Genomic DNA, 19,176 nt, shown 5'->3' with positions numbered 1-19,176 from the left:
AATAAAATAGGTTCATAAGTTTGTAGTTTTCAAGTATTTATCAGTTATATAGTGAAAATTACAGGAAAATGTGCATGTCCATTTAACAGAGTGCGCCCCTTAAACTTCTGCTTGCGTCCCTAAAATTTTAGGTTAAAGGGGAAGTTCAGAATTTTTGACATTAGCCTTAATTTTTGAGTGAGCGGGGGTTTAATTAGTCGGTGGAGTTGATTTCAACAAATTCCATGCAGTTAGTTAGTTAGTTGTATTAGTTTCAGGGCTTCGGAGTGGCTAAGCTAGCGCAAGTCAAAGTCCTAGCATGCCAATGAAAAACAACATACGCACGCATGAAAATCCACCGAGTAATTTCACCCCAGCTAACTCGAAGATTAAGCCTAATGTCAAAAATTTTGAATTTCTGCTTTAAGGGCCACTGTGCTCCAAGTAAAAAATGATATTCTGGAGCCCGGGTCCAGCTTGAACTAGTGATCTCAGAACTGTGAACCATAATACACCTGCAAACCACTCTTCATTTGTAATTTGGGAAAAAAATGGAAGTTTACAAGTGTAAAGTAGCTTAAGTCTTGTTTGTAATGAAGCTTAAATTTGAATTATGTAAGGTAAGCACAATGGTTGACTCCTGTGCTAATAGGTGTATTTAAATCTTCAAATATGTAATCATTTGTGCACATAAAAAAATGAAAACAAACACGATTAATCACGCTTTAACTTCAAAGCTTGCTTTTACAACAGAGCTTATCTGTTTTTTTTTTAAGTTGAGCCTGTTATCAGCCACTGCTTCAGTGAGAGCATGTGATTAATCTTTTAATTGTTTGACGGTCCTCGTATTAAAATTTGATAAAAATGGGACAATTTTTTTTTTTTTTTACACAAAAATTCCAGCTAACTGCGATCAAAAATTTTAATCGCTTGACAGTCACACTTATTACAAATACAAATTATTTTGTTTATTCATGTAACTTAGCTTGCTAATAAGTCTTTTCTTTCATCCAGTAAAAAATTTATTAATTTTTACTTTGACTAGACAGCCCCTTCAACATTTAGAATTTTTTTGTTGTCCTCTAAAACAGGGGTCCCCAACGACCGGGCCACGGTGGCGCATATGGTACCGGGCCGCGCAGAAATAATAAATAATTTATTAACGACTGCATTCTGGCCGATTGACTTTGGCCTGTGCCGTCTAACACACCAATATCCCTGTCAACTCTAGATATACAACTACAGGATAGGAGGTCGTCATAGAAACGCATTGATTGGACTGTTAGCAGTACATCTTGTTTTGTATATGTGCGCTTGGCCTCGATGATAACGTATGACGTAGGTTGTCGCCCATCACATTTGTTCCCGGAAATAATCAGCCCCCACACTAGAATGACTGAAAAACAGACGTCTTTGGACAGATTTTTATGGGGAAAAGGGAACCTGATGAGCCTACAACCTCGAAGAAAACAAAATCTACGCTACTTCACAATCACTAACAATAACTGCGAAGGAGTGGATTCGTGACCCGTATGTGAATAAACCGAGTGATTCGAGCATGTCTGTGCAACAGGAATATCAGCCTGTAGAGATCGCAAATCACGGCGACCTTAAACGTACATTTGAGACAACTCTACCGAGGTTCTAGATTAAAGTCATTTCAGAATATCCTGACATTGCTAGGAGAGCACTGAAAGCTGTGCTACAATTTCCAACATCGTATCTTTGTGAAGCGGGCTTCTCTCACTTTCCCATCTCGGGATCATTTCGTCGCAACGAAACAAGCTTAGGCCTCCCAATGATTCAGCGGGTGAGTTGTATTTTCCCTGCACTTAACACAGTGGGACTAAAAACAAATGTAATTTTATATTTGCTGTATTTTTCTGCCGCACATTGCCGGTGTTCTGACAAATTTGGCATGCGCGTAACGTTTAAAATTACCGCGAATGTAGCGCTTCCAAAGTACACACGACAAACTTTCTTTAAAGAAAGGAATATTAACTTACGTTTGTCATGTTAGCAGCACACAACAACTGCACGCAGCTCTCTCACTTAACGACTTCGCCGTTTCGTTAAGCATTAATTTACGCCATTTTCATGTTGCACATGTATGTTTATGTATGATGTAAATAGTTTTTTAGCACAGTTGGATAACATTGAGAGTCCAACTCAATATAAAAGAGGGCTTTTTTCACCGCCACAAAAGCTTTGGGAGCAAAATTTTATGAGGGTGCAAAATTTGACAGAACACCGGTCCGTGAAAAAAAGACCCAAATCACACCTGTCCGTGGTGCAAAAAAGGTTGGGGACCCCTGCTCTAAAAGATAGCAGCTCAGCAATTACCTTCCTTTGGGCATAGATAACCAGATGAACTGTTTTTGCCGTTTGGAACCAGTCATACCTGTCCAAAAAAAACACAAATGAGGGAAAAAAAGGCAGTTGAAATGGTTTGTGCGTTTTATTCAGCGGTGGGTAGTAATGAATGACATTTACTCCGTTACATTTACTTGAGTAACTTTTTGAGAAAAATGTACTCAGAGTAGTTTTACCACACAATACTTTTTACTTGAGTAGATTTTTGAAGAACAAAAACTACTCTTACTCCGCTACTTTGGGTTACACTAGAGTCATTATGTTTTTCCTCTTTATTCTACATATTGACATTATTTTGCCAAAGATGCCAACAGTAGCACTACCCATTTCACCAATGAGATGTCGCAACAATAAACACATGATTCCATTATACCATTCAGAGGTAACAATGTTTTTTCTCCACTAGAGGGCACTTATGCTCTTTAGACAGGTAACGCGGCAGTGTTCTGGTCCATATTTGATCGGTTTTGTGTATTCTTTTTTGCATTTTACGGTTATGTGATAGGCTCAGTAACTCAGCAGGGATCCCCAAACATCAGGCCAGGGACCGGTACCAGTCCGTAGCGCATTTCCAACCTGGTCGCAGAGATATAATAATAATTTTTTAACAAACACAATCTGGCCTGTGCCTCTTGACTAATCTAAGTAGAGATTTGCGTATGTCATCCTCTCGTGGTATGACCGCCATTATCGGGGTGTTTGCACACCTATATAGCAGCCTAGCGTCCGTCAGTGTAAATAGTAACGTTAGCTGCTGTTGGCCGTGTGCTGTGAGAGGCGACGTCTTTGGACAGCTTTTTTTAATGGGGAAAAGGCCACCTGCTGAGCCAAAGGAGGAGCCTACAACCAAGTCCATTCTGCATAATATATGGCTAAAAGCTAGCAAACGAGGCAACAAAAGCCAATATACTGAGAGCATCATACCTAGTGGCGATCAATATTGCTAAAGCCAAGAAAATCATTATGCCTGTGACCAAGGATATTTGCCTTCAAGTTTTAGGTGAGGCCACTGTTAAAAAAAAGGTTGATTCAGTGTATGGTGAGTTATTTTCCCTGCACCTAATGTTCGTTTTTAGCCCCATCGTGTTATTTTATATTTACTGTAATTTTCTGCCAAACATTGCCGGTCCGTGAAAAAAAAAAGGCCCATATCATACTGGTCTGTGGTGGAAAAAAAAGGTTGGGAACAACTGGGATATTGCACAGTATAATAATAAGAGTTCATATAGATGAAGTTGTGCTAAGAAAAAAAAAATACACCATTATTATTTTTTAAATCAGGTATTGTTAGCAGTTACTCACAATGTTACTCATTACTTGAGTATTCTTTTCAACAAATTCTTTTTTACTTGTACTTGAGTAAATTTTTGGATGACTACTTTTACTTGAGTAATGTTATTTAGAAGTAACTTTAGAAGCTACTCTTACTCGAGTAAAATGTTTGGATACTCTACCCACCTTTTATTATATTGTAAATGTTTTGTTTTTTTCCATACCGAGGACGAGAGTCTTTGACAGCCAGAGGAGCCATTTGGTTTGAGGGGGTGAAGACTGGTTGAGGTGGTGGGTTAATAGCTGAGGAGAATATCAGGGGGGATTAGTCAAAATAACAGGAATCAAATCAAATGTATTCATACAGCCCTTTACAAAATCTAAGAGGTCCTAAAAGGTTTTTACAACAAAGCAAAAATATAGTACATGATTTACAAAAAACAGGAAAGAATTATACAATAAAACTGTGGAAAAAAAACAAAACAACGCATCACGTTAAAAGTTGTTACATCAAATACAAACTGATGAAATCCGAACACACTAAAACCCTAAAAGTCAGGCTACCCTAATCAGGAGAAAAAGCTCGTCTTAAAATTGGGTCTTTAACCTAGATTTTAAAAGGCCTAAATTAGTCATGGTACAGATGTCAGAGGGTAGGCTATTCCACAACATGGGCAGAAACAACCGCAAAAGATCGAGCACCCCACTGTTGTTTTTGGAACTTGAAGAAGGAGCTTGCCGGAAGAACGAAGCGCCGTGCCGGGGTTACGGAAGGTTAAAATCTCGGACAAGTTGGAAAGAGCACCGCTATAAAAACAAACAGCAAAAGTTTAAAACCAATTCTCAAATGACCTAGAAGCCATTGGAGTGACGATAGCATGGGGGTAATTCGTTCACGTTTTATTATTGTCATAAATTATTGCCCATTTTTTATTTTAACCTATTCAACCTAGAATATACAGTTGTGGTCAAAAGTTTACATTAACTTGTGAAGAACATAATGTCATGGCTCTCTTGAGTTTCCAGTTATTTCTACAACTCTGATTTTTCTCCGACAGAGTGATTGGAACAGATACTTCTGTGTCACAAAAAACATTCATGAAGTTTGGTTCTTTTATGACCTTATTATGGGTTAACAGAAAAAGTGATCAAATCTGCTGGGTCAAAAATCTACATACATGGATCTGGAAAAGCGAATCATTGACTTGAACAAGTCAGGAAAGTCACTTGGAGCCATTTCAAAGCAGCTGCAGGTCCCAAGAGCAACAGTGCAAACAATTGTTTGTAAGTATGAAGTGCATGGCACTGTTTTGTCACTGCCACGATCAGGAAGAAAACGCAAGCTATCACCTGCTGCTGAGAGAAAATTGGTCAGGAGGGTGAAGATTCAACCGAGAATCACCAAAAAGCAGATCTGTCAAGAACTAGAAGCTGCTGGAACACAGGTGTCAGTGTCCACAGTCAAGCGTGTTTTGCATCTCCATGGACTGAGAGGCTACCGTGCAAGAAGGAAACCCTTGCTCCAAAAGCGGCACCTTAAGGCTCGACTGAGGTTTGCTGCTGATCACATGGACAAAGATAAGACCTTCTGGAGGAAAGTTCTGTGGTCAGACGAAACCAAAATTGAGCTGTTTGGCCACAATGCCCAGCAATATGTTTGGAGGAGAAAAGGTGAGGCCTTTTAATCCCAAATACACCATGCCTACCGTCAAGCACGGTGGTGGTAGTATTATGCTGTGGGGCTGTTTTGCTTCCAATGGAACTGGTGCTTTACAGCGAGTAAATGTGATAATGAAGAAGGAGGATTACCTTCAAATTCTTCAAGATAACCTAACGTCATCAGCCCGATGATTGGGTCTTGGGCGCAGTTGGGTGTTCAAACAGGAAAATGACCCCAAACACACATCAAAAGTGGTAATGGAATGGCTAAATCAGGCTAGAATTAAAGTGTTCGAATGGCCTTCCCAAAGTCCTGACTTAAACCCCATTGAAAACTTGTGGACAATGCTGAAGAAACAAGTCCATGTCAGAAAGCCATCAAATTTAACTAAACTGTACCAATTCTGTCAAGAGGAGTGGTCAAAGATTCAACCAGAAGCTTGCCAGAAGCTTGTGGATGGCTACCAAAAGCGCCTAATTGAAGTGAAAATGGCCAAGGGAGATGTTACCAAATATTAGCGCAGCTGTATGTATATTTTTGACCCAGCAGATTTGATCATTTTTTTCTGTTCACCCATAACAAAGTCATAAAAGAACCAAACTTCATGAATGTTTTTTGTGACAGAGAAGTATCTGTTCCAATCACTCTATCAGGGAAAAATCAGAGTTGTAGAAATAACTGGAAACTCAAGAGAGCCATGACATTATGTTCTTCACAAGTGTATGTAAACTTTTGACCACAACTGTGGTTACAATAGATCCTAATCACCTATTGAAATGCGATAAATTGTGATTCTTAAATAAAACAAATTATATTAAAATAATTAAAACACAATGCATAATGAGTCATTTTAAAGTAGTTATGTTTATTATTTAACTTAGGTGCAGAATATGAAATAGGTGAGAAACCCAATGTCTTTTTTTTTTGGCTACCAATTAGAGCCCATTAAAAGTGTTAATTTAATCCAAAATGACTGCCATCTAATCCTATAAAGTGCGCACGCACCAAATTTGAAGCCAAATTATTATCCTTTATTACTATTATTATTATTATTATTATTATTATTATTATCATTGCCAATCAGATTTTTCATAATGGGTGTCATTTTAAATATATTTTTAGTGTAGAATCTGAGGTTCATAAAATTGCCTCCAGAAATCCAGAAAAAAAATGTTTTTATTCTAAAATGTTTACCGGAAGTACGTTTGCTAAGCCACTAACCATAAGCTTTACACTCAGTAAAATAACAAAAACAAAATGCACTTCTCTTTTGTCACGCATGGTGTATCAGTAATAGATTTCTTTTTCTTTTGTTCGCATCGCTTGCAAATTCTTTAACCCCGCAAGTTTTCATGTTTGATGTATCAGCTTTTAACCGCAATTTTGCGTTGTGGAGAAGACTGTCAATGTTTTATAGCAGAGTAAAGTGGTTAGTACATGGTCTTTTTTCCATTAGCCTCAATGTAGCAATGCTAACGTTTTACAATGTTTAATATAGAAGTGTTTCCTTATTTTGTAAGTCTGAACTTCAATTCCACGGCGTGTAAAATAAGTATATATAAATGTATACATTTATGAAATAGAACCCTGCTTCTTGCTTTGGAAATAGCGTACCGCACGAATGCTATTTTTAGACCATGACGTCGCATCATAAAGTGGTAAATTTCTGCTAGTTTTCTCCGGTAATCTTTCAAAAACGAACATCCCGATCAAACTAGAAACAACTCTAGACATTACGACCGTCCACATATGAAAGATGTTTTCTTCATACGTTTCCCAAAACCAAAGACTCAGAGGAAAAAATGTAAACAATGAATCAGCTTGTGCAGACATCCGAAAGACCAGTTTAATGCCAGCAAGGTGAAGTCATTCACCTACAAATGACAATCCCGACCCATTGCCTGCCGCAGCGTCCCCCAAAGAGGTAAGCCATTTTGATTTATTTTTTTACTTATTTTTTAACGTGGCATTTTGCCGTGCTGCTACAGACTGACAATGAATGACCTGAAAAAAAATAAAGTTGTATCTGACTGCCACTATTGTTTAAAAAGAAACAACTTTAGTAAGAGGGCAGTGTAAAAAAATTAATACAATTAAGATTTGTTATTGATGAAAAAATTAAAATAGTTTGTTGGCTGTCACTGAGTTGAATTTGCAATGGCTACACAAAACTAACAATATAAATTACCCCCAAGAACGGTCAGAGACGTAAGACAACCAGAGGATATAATATATAAGAAGGACAGGGCATATGGGGGTAAAGGATAGCTTCTTGAAACAGGAGAACGTCATTGTCAGTGGCGTAAGGAAAAAGGTGTGGATCAGCTCAGCTCTTTTTCAGCCCTCGGCACTCAAGCCATCTCTTTAACTGAACATTTGTATGTTCTTCCACATCTTTACCAGTGAATTTGGCACCACGGACATCATTTTCGGACAGTATTGCTAGGTTTAGCTCTGTAAACATCTCCTTAGTACATTATTTCCATTCATTTACTATTGGGGACAAACGGTAGCGTGTTCCCCTTAGCAACAGTTACTAACGTCATGAATATTAACGAGAAGAAGTGATGTGCAGCATGCAGTACGCCATTCAGGTGCTCTGTCATAACTCATGGCTGTAAGTACTGAACCTACCTTTAATTGCTGTAGTGGGCTTTGTAGCCATCCGACCCACCAGGCATTCTTTCAACATGGACTCATAGTTAACCCACCGATGAACCTGTGGACAAACACACGTTTGTGAGATTTTTTTGTTTGTTGATTCTTTTAGATCGGGGATGTCACCATTGATTGAAATAATTGCTTTTATTTACAAGATTTACTTAAAATATTGATGTCAAATGTTGTGAAGGCCTTAGGGATCTTTTGATCATTTAGTGCTATATAAAGGAGTTTTTACTCAGGTGAGGGTGCGGGGGTTGGCAAATAATTTGAGTTTGTCCATGGGTTGGCAAAGCATGGACTCTCTGTAGTCGTACCTGGCTAAAGGAATGACTTAACTAAAATAGACTTCGAGCTTTTAATGTTGTTATGTGATTAATCCCTCGTTAAAAACACATCCGGAATTGTATTCTGAACCATTCATGAATTTGAGAACTCGGCAAATCTCTGTCTGCAGATGGGAGCTGCTGAAACGCTGTGTCTTGCATAGACAGTGTGGGAATTTAATAAAATTGCGTCCGATCTCGTTTATTTATATTCTCCATACATGTGCATAATGGAATACATTATTACTATCGTATAGCCTTAATCGTATGATGATAACACCAATTTAAATGTACTTGATATTCTATTCATCAGATTTAACAGCATGATCACATTTTTAGTAGACGTCCACTCAGTCACATGAACACTGTCTGACTCTGTCAGAAAGTAATCGTTGTTCACTTAAGATGACTTCATATTTTGCTTCCCTACTTGCCTTGGAATGCGTCTGGGACTTATCACCCAGAGTCGAGGTACAATAAATCGTTAAGCTCAGTAAACTAACAGGTCAACAGGTCACGACGCCTACAGACGGGAACACAGGAAAACGGAAACTGGGATGATAATGTCTATCAGCAGAAGACATCACCTTATCTGTGACTCGACAATAGAACGCTAATGTTTCCACGCCTCTGTTGTATATTAGGATGCAGAATTCTGTACTTGACAATTGCAATATCTCTGGAATCAACATACACAGACCAAATTACTGCATTTGGTCTGTGAGTTCTACTATTACAGTAAGTATAAACCAGAGGTCATGGAACCGCGGACCTCGGTTCGGTTCCGGACCCCCAAGCCGTCTGGACCAGATCTCAATAACAAAAATCTTTTTTTTTTTCTGCGAATTTGCAGAGCGGAGGTGGGCAACAAACAAAAACCTTAGCGGTGACGCGCGTGAGCCAGCCAATGGGAGTGAAGCATTTGAAAGTTATTTTTAGAACAGCATGTCTCACAATCTCTTTACAGACTCCGCAAAGTGACAGCCAAAAACTGAGCCGGATGAAGTTGGAGGAAGAGGCGAAAAGGTACGGCAAATGGCATGCTCAAATCTACGCAAGATTGATGCAGAAAACAGAGTGTTTAGGGAGGAGTAGACCAACACATTTTTGTTCATTTTACCTGGCGGCAGCACAAGACCGCTAAGCCTCATCTGTTCAGAGACAGTGTTCTGCCAAAATCTGCTACATCGGCGAAACGTCCTACATTAGTCGAATTTGACACCCAAAGTACTACCGTGCGCGCTAAACTTGTTTTGTTTGGATGCATACAGGCAGAACGTACTAAAAATGCCTTAAGAAAATACTTAAATTCAGTTATACCAAATAAGGACAGTTTAAGTACGCTACGTGACTAATGAGGTCAACTGCTTCAAAGCTAACACAAAAAAACACAATGGTTAAAAGTATGAGAGGGTAATACATGCAAAAAGTATTTTTGAGGCAAGAAAAGGTTCTAAAAAAAAATAAATAAATAAAAATAGTGAGTACTCGCCACTTCTGACCGATGTGCACATGCGTGCGGATGCTTGCGTAAGCGCGCTTAGCGTTGTGTAGACGTTTCACCGCGTAGTAAGGAATGGCATAACAACAGTAGCGCTTGTAAAAGCAGCAATTTGAAAAGGCACTATGAGACGAAGCACGCAGCTTTTTCGCAAAGTTTCCCTATGAACTCTGCCATCGGTTCTCAAAAAATAGCGGAATTAATAATTATTCATTACTTACTATAAAAATATTTTTTATATTTTATTTACATTTTTGAATGTTATAATTATCAGCATGGCCACGTAAAGATACGTTTGTATTTTTTGGAAAAAAAGCATTAAAAATATTTCCGGACCCGAGATTGTTGTAATTTTTTAATTTCGGACCCAGAGGATTTTTAATTCATGACCCCTGGTTTAAACTATACAGGGAGTTCGGGAGAAATTCTAGCCACTTTCACCCCAGCATATGACAGAAACGATGTTGGATTTTCGTCCTGTTGTCGTCTTGTCAAACGAAAACTGGCATTAGCCTCATTATGTTCTAGTCTACTAAGCTACGTTTTAATAATAATAATAATAATAATACATTTTATTTGAAGGCGCCTTACTGGTACTCAAGGTCGCCGTACAATCATTTAAAAGACAATTAGACAAAGACTAAAAACAGTAAAAATAATTAAGTATAGCTCTCCATCGAGACATCATCGTCATGAAAAAACTGTCGCCTAAATATTTTCGTTATTGTTGATGAAAACAACACTGAACCCTTTATTATTACTAGAGGTAAAACTAACTTGACTGAACTTTAAAATTATACTATATGTGCGAAAAATATGCAATACACCCCCTTAAACATCCACACCTGATCAAAGAGGTCGGTGCCATCTATGCCCGCTGCCTTCATCAGCTCGTCTTCTCCACCAGGGTGATAGTCCATGTAGGGGGTGACATTATACACCATACCTACAAATATGACACAATAATTAATTTAGGTAGCAGAGTAACCCTCATCTTATATCAATAAAATCAGTGAAGGTGCAAATGTTAGGGGCCAATGTTAAACAAAGTACAGGTAGTCTGTGTGCGTTTTCAGATTAGTTTTTATACAGACGTGAAATATGTTTACCTTGTGTAGCTTTGACTGCAAAACTTTACAGATCTTAGCGCTTTTTTTGGATGGAGGAGGGAGTGTTGCCTCAGCACGCGAACATCCCTAGAGATTCTCAATGGGGTTTAAGTCAGACCTCTGTTATGGCCAATCTAATTGTGAAACTCGAAATTAATATCTCAATATCTATAAAATGATAGAAGCACAAACGAAATTTTTTACAGGCCAAACAAGCACAAACGAATGGGACAATTTTGGGTCCATTTTGCAATAAATGGGGGGCTGAGTGACATCACCAATCGAAATCAATATCTCAAAAACGATAGCAGGACAAACAAAACGTTTTACAACACAAAATACCACAAACGAAGCATAAACTATTGACACCATTTGTATTCACAATGGGGCGCTGGTTGACCTCAGATTGACTTATAAAAGAATTGTTAATACCTCAAAAACGATCGCAGCACAAACAAAAAGTTTTCAGCACAAACGAATGACAGTCGGACAGTGGCTCTAACCTTGTCAAAACGGCTGAATTTAATGAGTGGATTGTGCACAGACTGCATCTAGCAATTAGTATGTCACGTTATTTTGTATCTGTGTGTGTAGGTGATTTCTTTGATAGATTTTATGATGGTAAAGCACTCAACACAAATTATAATCCAACAGTTAAGCCTATAATATGACTGTTCAATGGCCACAGCTATTTTACTGTATGTGCTTGCTTTATTCTGTGTCATTACTGCCATCGTAAAATCTTAAATGTTTCATTGGCATAAGTGCAATATAGCTTTAATTTGTTTGTGTTTGTTTGTGTGTCTGTGTGGGGGGTGCATATGAGCGTGCATGTATTTAAAAAACATGCTCTGGAAAAAAAACTTAAACCTTGAAGTAAACATTTGTGTTGAGTATTTATGTCACAGTAGCCATTAACAATAAGTTGTCTGTTTGAAGTGTACTGTTTAAGCTGTAAGGTATTTGTGTTATAATGACGTTTGCACAGTTGTCGTATTGATTTTTATAATGTTGTACATTGTTCAAGTCATAAAAGCTGTAATAAATGTTCATACTTGAATTATTTTTGTTTACAAGAAATTTTTATACGCTTAATGTTTAGACTGCATGTACAATTGTTAAATATGTTAAATTTAAAGCTTGTAAGCCAAAAAAAATCAACAAGAAACAGATCATTTGTATTCCATGCATTGACTCAGATTTTCAAATTATATTTACAGTCCACTTGGGTGAATGTATCGTCATTTATCGTTTACCGTCATATGTACTTAAGGCCATATCGCCCAGCCCTACCACATGGTCAGGTGCGATGTTGCCACAGCACCAGACCGGAAGTTGACATCTCTTGTGAAAGGCTGTGGATGCTCACCTCGTATACTAGTCCAGCAGTCATTCCTGGAGTTGTGTTTCTTCAATTCTTCATGGGTAACTTCGATCAGACGCCCCCGGAAGCCGGTTAGATCTTTTCCACTTTTTGAGAACCGAATCCAGTCCATAAGACTGTGGCCTGGTTTCAAGGCAACCTTCATTACAAAGGACAGCCATATATTTCAGGACGCATTTCCAATAAATAAATCAAAAAGATTGTGCCTTCGTTACCTTGGTCCTCCCCGACTGGCCGGGCTGAGCTACCCGCTGCTGAGAGCTCGGCGCAGGGAACGACTGAGATGGAATGTTCAACATGTTGCGAATGCCTCGCAGACAACTCGTCTTACACAGAAAATCTATGAAAGAAACCTCACTTAAAATGAAATAAGCAAAAATGCGTTCAACCTTGCTGCAAGATAAACAGGAGACTCGCAACTGTCTTCCTTTCTACACATCTCTGTCAACACTGTTGAGCAACACAACCGAGGAACAACGCTATCCTAAACTATAGAACGAGCTCACCGAATTCTCAAAATAAGAAGCATGTTAACATATGTCACAGCTACCTACGTAATGAGCGACATGATCCACTGATTAACCATTATTACAACATAATTTAGCAGCGCTTGAGTCGCGTGTCCATAGAGATCATAGATATGCCGCTATATAGATGTTATTACAGCGGAGTGAGCGGTGTAACCACTAACAGCCATCTTGCGACAGAACACTCTTCCGGCTGGCTCCTGGTGACGTCACCCATTTTTGTCCTCATGTCTGTACGCCACGGATGTCTAATTTCCCCTTTTGTTTTTTATTTTTTATTGCAGTGGAATTGCTTTCATCACAAATTTTTTTACATCATGAAGCAGGGGTCCCCAAACTACGGCCCGCCCCCACATTTGAACATCCCCCCCCCCCCCCCCCCCCCAATAGTGTTATTTATTTCCTGGCTTTTTTTCTGTGAAGAACCCAGAGAGGGTTATTTAGTTATTATCTATTTAATTAATAGTGTTATTACATTGTATAATATTATATTATATTGTATTGTATTGTATTATATTATGTTACCCATAGAGGGTTATTTGGTTATTATCTATTTAATTAATAGTGTTATTATATTATATTATATTATATTATATTATATTATATTATATTATATTATATTATATTATATTATATTATATTATATTATATTATATTATATTATATTATTGTCATGCCATGTCATTTCCTGTTTTATTTTGAAGGCTTCGCCCTCCTCGTGTCTGCGTACTTGCCCTTCCTCTGGTCACCTAATCACCTATTGTTTCCACCTGTTCCCCATTACCCCCTGTGTATATATTGCCTTAGTTTCCCTTGTCTTATGCAGAAGTGTCTTTCATATAAGGTCAGTCACGTCAGCCTCTCGCCATAGCTATCATAGTTATTCTGTACATTATCCTCCATTTGGAGTGCTTTGTGTTTGTAACTTTTGATCCTAGCCAGCTTGAATTTTTCCTCCTTTCGGAGCGCTTTATGTTTTTGCCTTACCTCCCGTTTGGAGCGCTTTGTGTTTGAAACCTTATTTTGTTTCTAGTCATCCTGACTCATTCCTCTGTTGGAACGGTTTTTGTTTGTACTTTATCTCATCCCCGCATGTCAGCGGAAGAACCTGTGTTTTCAAAATAAAGTTTTGCCTGAACCTCCGCAGCTGAGTCCGCCTCATCATCTCGGCCTGAAAATTATATTATATTCTTATTATTATTTTTATTTTATTTACTTTTGTTCCCTGAAGAATCCAGAAAGGGTTATTTGATTGTGGCTTTCTGAAAAACAATAATTTTTTACATTTAGGCACTCCTGCAATCATCACACCTTTTCTGTTACAAACTGACCCTGGCCCCTCATCAGAGAAGGGAAAAATTATGTGGCCCTCACAGGAAAAAGTTTGGGGACCCCTGTCATTAAGGGACATCGACAGAAATAAAATACATTTAAGCCATCGTCACATTACCCGATAGTGTGTGGTACGCACCAGAAACGAATCTGGTAAACATTAGAATTATATAGCAGATCATCGTTATCGTGAGCTTTGTATCGCAAATCGTATCGTGAGGTACCAAGAGGTTCCCACTCCTATTTTGTAAGATCCTAATTTATTTATTTATTTATTTTTATTTAGTTTGAGGCCAAGCTCAGGCGCGCATCAGACACCAGCAGTTCCGGTGTGCTAAAAATGATCATAAATGATTAAGTTGAACTTTACTTCAATCTTGGATTCAACTAGCGCTTGAGCTTAGCCTCAAACGATATTAAAAAAAAAGTCAATAAATGAGAATCTAAGTTCAACAAAAGAACAATTGGCTAACTTGCAGAGCAAAAGTTGGCTATCTTAAATCTTATACAATGCTAATGTTTACCAGATTGTTTCTGGCATGCACTAGAAACAATCTTGTGCTTACCACATAATATCTGATGTTCACCGGATGGTTTAAATTTTTTTCATTTCTGTCGATGTCTCTTTAGGGGTTCTGTATATTCCCATTATTAAAGGGTTGTATTTCTTTAGCAAAGAGATCAGATTGACTCAACCAGATACTCAACCAGCTGACGATGTAGTGACCACTACATTATAGCAGAATTCACCCATGGAACTAATGTGGAGAACAGAGGTTGCGCTAGACATTTTCGTTGTCTGTCATTTTGACTGACAGGGTCATAAAAATCCGGTCATAGTCTATTTTTACCCGTCACTTAAATTTTTAAAATGATAATGATGACATATTCAATAGTTTAGTTTTTATTCATTTTTAATTAATATTGTAACGCTTGCTTGGCGGCGAAAAATTTGACACGGAAGTCGTGGTATTTTTCTCCCTTTTTACTCTGCTTACCGCCAACCCAAAATATTCTAAATATATATTAAATGCATCTTACCAGATATAAAATGACTACTACACAGTCTGTGGTGATCGTTTGGTGCCCAGATTTCTTGTCGAATTACAGCAGTCCATCGCGCTCTCATCTTCGGGTCTCTCAGAATACGGTAGAACTTAAGTCTCTCCGTCTATCTTCTCTGTTACAGCACCCAACCGCCACACACGCCTTCACCATTTTGATTATTAATATTAACGAGCAGAAAAACACGCTGTAATAGGAGGCATGTACGTAGCGGTAATGTGTAAACATGACGATATGGTGGCTCCAGTCAGGGGGGCGGAGTTGTGACGTCATGTGATTGGGGTCTATACACAGGTGGCAATCTTGTCCATCAATTGGATGACGCACTGGCACACCGGGTGCACCAATAAGAACCTCGCGTTGATGTGTCAATCACGGTGCCGCCGCCAGACCCCGGTGACGCTACAATATTCTGACAGAAGAGCCAACGACGTCATGCATTAAGAGAGACAATAGCTAATTAATATGCTAACTCGCCACCCTGTGGTCTGGGGTGTGAATTGCAACCTGTCAAAATGACGGACGGACTTCAGCTTTTTCCGTCACCATTTTAAAAAACCGGTCAACGACGGAAAATATCGGGTTAACGCGACCCCTGGTGGAGAATGTTGAGTTCCGAGGGGGAACTCTTTAGCCGTGCGCGTTCCGGCTGAGTTATCAGAGTCACGACAGACATGAGCGGCCAAACACGACAACACGTCCACTCAATGAGCTATCGAGACTCAACAACATCATCCGCAACAACGACATGTTATTACTAAAAGCTAGACAGACGATTGAATGTGCAATGTAGTGGCATGGAAAGTGGGATGCTGAGGGTGCTGCAGCACCCCCCCGGTGTTGGGAAGAAATAAAAAGTGTATAGGTCGATTTTTTTTAGGGGGGGGGGGTTAGGGTTTTCAAACGATTAAAATTTTTAATTGAGTTAATCACAGCTTAAAAATTAATTAATCATAATTAATAGCAATTAAGACCATCTCTAAATTATGCCATATTTTTCAGTAAATTATTGTTGGATTGGAGAGATAAGACACAAGACAGATTTATACATTCAACATACTGTACATAATGTTGAAATTCGCCTCCCCAGCCAATACGCACGGAAACAGCGACAGCCAAAACAAGTGCCGCTCGGCCGATGCTGCCCCCGCGCACGCCAACCGGGAAGGCAGAACTTTGCGCGTTCTCGCTGACATTAACCCTTTGTACTGACTCCATGTTCCAAAAGTTTGAAAAAGACTCGCCGAAAGCAGGTTGACAATTTATTCGTCGACAATGGTCAAAAACAAGGCAAAAAACAGATGACAGAGGGACAATTCTGGATCCAAAACAAGGCTACATGCTTCCGAGCAGCAAAATCTGTTATCTCAGTGTCCAGTCTTTTTAAAGCCCTTGGTGAAGCGGGCCGTGTCGAAGGTGTGTCTGGGCGTTGCTTTTGGGTCTTCCCCTCTGTGGCTGGTTTTGGGCGGCTTAGGTTCGTGCGCGGATGGGACGCCCGCTATCAACTTTGTTGTCCAGGCTATCTCTACTTGTTTTAGGACAAAGCGCTTTGTCCTTGGAGTTTGCTGGGAGAGCTGATTGCAAGAGTTGGTGCGTCAATCTTGTTGGTGACGCATGCGTTGGGCTTCTGTGATAAGACGGCATTGTGTATCTCTTCTGTTTCTTCTCATTAAACTATGGTGTGCTATTTATTTTATATTAGTAGTGCAGTCCTACCGGAAATATGAAAATTATACTATTTCCTAAATAATTATATTACGTGTGTTAGAGTAATGCAAACAATTAGACGGTGCCTACGAGAAACTGTACCATTTTTCTCATCTCCCCCTCATTAGCCCGGATAAGGTGATTCACTTTACTGTGTCAAAGGGAATGTCGTGGAGTCTGCTTAAACAATAGATAGATGAATGTGTTAGACTAATGCAAACAATTATATGGTGTGTGCGATGACGGTACCTTTTCCCTTCAATAAGTACTGTAATTGTTTATTATAACAGTAAATCCACAAGGTGGCATTAACATTATTAACATTCGTTCTGTTAAAGGGATCCACTGTTATGTACCATGATACGATGTGTGAATAAACTGAAACTGAAAGACTTCTTAAAAGATAAATGTTAGTACAAGTTAGAGTAATTTTATATCAAAATCCCTCTTAATGTTTTCGTTTGAAACAAATTTATAAATTTTCAATCAAAAAATAAACTAGTAGCTCGCCATTGTTGACGTACGCCGAGCGGTGACGCCACATGGGCTCCCTGCCGTTTCTCCGCAGTGTCTTTAACTATGTAAGGTAGTGATTGAAATACACCACAAGATGTCAATGGCGAGTTTTAAATTACGTAGAAGTCAAGCCAATGAGTGTGTTTTGTCCCTTGACTGACGACGTAGCTCCGTTTTTTTTTTTTTTAGACTGAGTCTATTGTGATTCACGTTCATTTGAGTGCTGGCTTCACAACGTACAAGACCTCTGATAGTTTGTATATTGTGACTTAATATTGCCACCCAGTGTATTTGTTGGGCTAAACGAAATGTTTGAATAGAGTTTGACCAAAGTCTGAGTAAGTTTTATGTGAATTTTGCATAGCTATTTTGATTGGGAATGCCAGTTCTCTTTGCATTGTTTTTTAAATGTGTGAGAATAGGGCCTCATAATGCTGATTGAAGCGCTTTTCTTTTTGTGAACATTATATTTTTTGAGAGATAGGAATATTATTTTTGTTGTGCTTTCACTAAATGATACTTATGTTTGTTGTGAAGGAGTTGCCGAAGCTTATGCCAATAAAAGGCGCGGTCCAATGAACGCCTGTGTCCACTCGCCTTTCTCTGCCTCTTAGCTCTCAATGTGCAAATAACTGCGTCATTGTAATCGGTTTGAGGCAATGCATGAGCGGGTCATTCTGCGCACGCGTTAAATGCGTCAAATATTTCAACGTGATTAATTAATTTAAAAAGTTAATTACCGCCTGTTAACGCGATGAATTTGACAGCACTAGTATAAATCGATAAATAAATAATGAAAATATTGGAACAATAGTGCATTTCACTTTGGGAATAAATATATATGTTGAAAAAGTTTTTTATTTTCAATAATATGGTCACCACCTGACACCTTGCCTGCTACCGGGTCACGTTGGATAAGGTGCTTTGTGAAAACCGTGTGTTAAACCAAGGCTTATCAGACCTTTTAGTTTTCAAGTGTGTTTGTGTGTAATTGCACTGTCTAGCTGCGGGAACTTGCATTACAATTCACGAGCGCTTATATTTCCAATGCAACAACTTCAACACACACAAAATGAAATATAGAATGTGTTTTTGTAGTAGCCTAGTAGTAGTACGTGAACTTTCTAGCATGCATGTGTACTGCCATTGTTGCCATTGCTGGAAACTGTAGAACCAGAAAAACATAAGCAAGAAGCTGCTTCGAGAGACATGTCCCAATGTTTCACTGGAAAGTCTTGAGTCATAAAACACATGCTGATGCTTTTCTTCTCGTAAACGGCCTGATTTTGAAGGAAAGAAGGCTAGAGGATGTTGACTTGACAGTTTCGAAACAAAATACGTATTAGTGTATTTCATTTATTAATTAAAATGTATGAATTTATTTTTTACATTATCTATTCCCCCCAAAAAATATTTTTATGCCTACGCAGACATTTTTTCAGATAGTGATACATTAATCATAATTGGGGTAAAACGTTTAATTAATCCCGATTTAGAATTTTTCCATAGTTGCTCAACCCACTGATACACTTTAGAGAGGCTTGTGGACAAAAGCAGTACAACCATTACTTATTTTTGTTATTCCCTGACTAAGAAGTTTTTTTTAGTTATATATAATTTATTTATTCAGGCAGACAACATTGAGTGGTCTTAAAGCAAATATTTATTTTTTACATGCCTGGTTAGTAAAGAGATTATTAACAAGTTTGCATTCATTGTGTATATTAATATAATTAAAGTTATGTTCAAATATGGCATTTTAAA

General features: G+C 38.5%; 1 protein-coding gene across 3 annotated transcripts in view; it reads right to left on the bottom strand.

The window, feature by feature from the left end:
* Positions 1-19,176, bottom strand: part of LOC130914766 (cytochrome b5 reductase 4) — a 50,045-nt gene that overhangs the window by 29,109 nt on the left and 1,760 nt on the right. The window contains exons 1-7 of one of the 3 annotated variants that reach the window (XM_057834258.1): positions 12,930-12,948; positions 12,481-12,605; positions 12,251-12,404; positions 10,618-10,718; positions 7,919-8,003; positions 3,849-3,927; positions 2,323-2,380 (exon numbers count right to left, since the gene is read on the bottom strand). In XM_057834258.1, coding sequence (XP_057690241.1) covers positions 2,323-2,380; positions 3,849-3,927; positions 7,919-8,003; positions 10,618-10,718; positions 12,251-12,404; positions 12,481-12,564 — 561 coding nt within the window. In that variant the 5' untranslated portion in view covers positions 12,565-12,605; positions 12,930-12,948. The other 2 variants (XM_057834257.1, XM_057834256.1) reach the window with 2 other exon arrangements.

This window comes from Corythoichthys intestinalis, chromosome 4 (assembly GCF_030265065.1).
Source record: "Corythoichthys intestinalis isolate RoL2023-P3 chromosome 4, ASM3026506v1, whole genome shotgun sequence".
Taxonomy (NCBI): domain Eukaryota; kingdom Metazoa; phylum Chordata; class Actinopteri; order Syngnathiformes; family Syngnathidae; genus Corythoichthys; species Corythoichthys intestinalis.
Note: the sequence above shows the minus strand (reverse complement) of the source record. Positions and strands in the feature narration are given on the sequence as shown.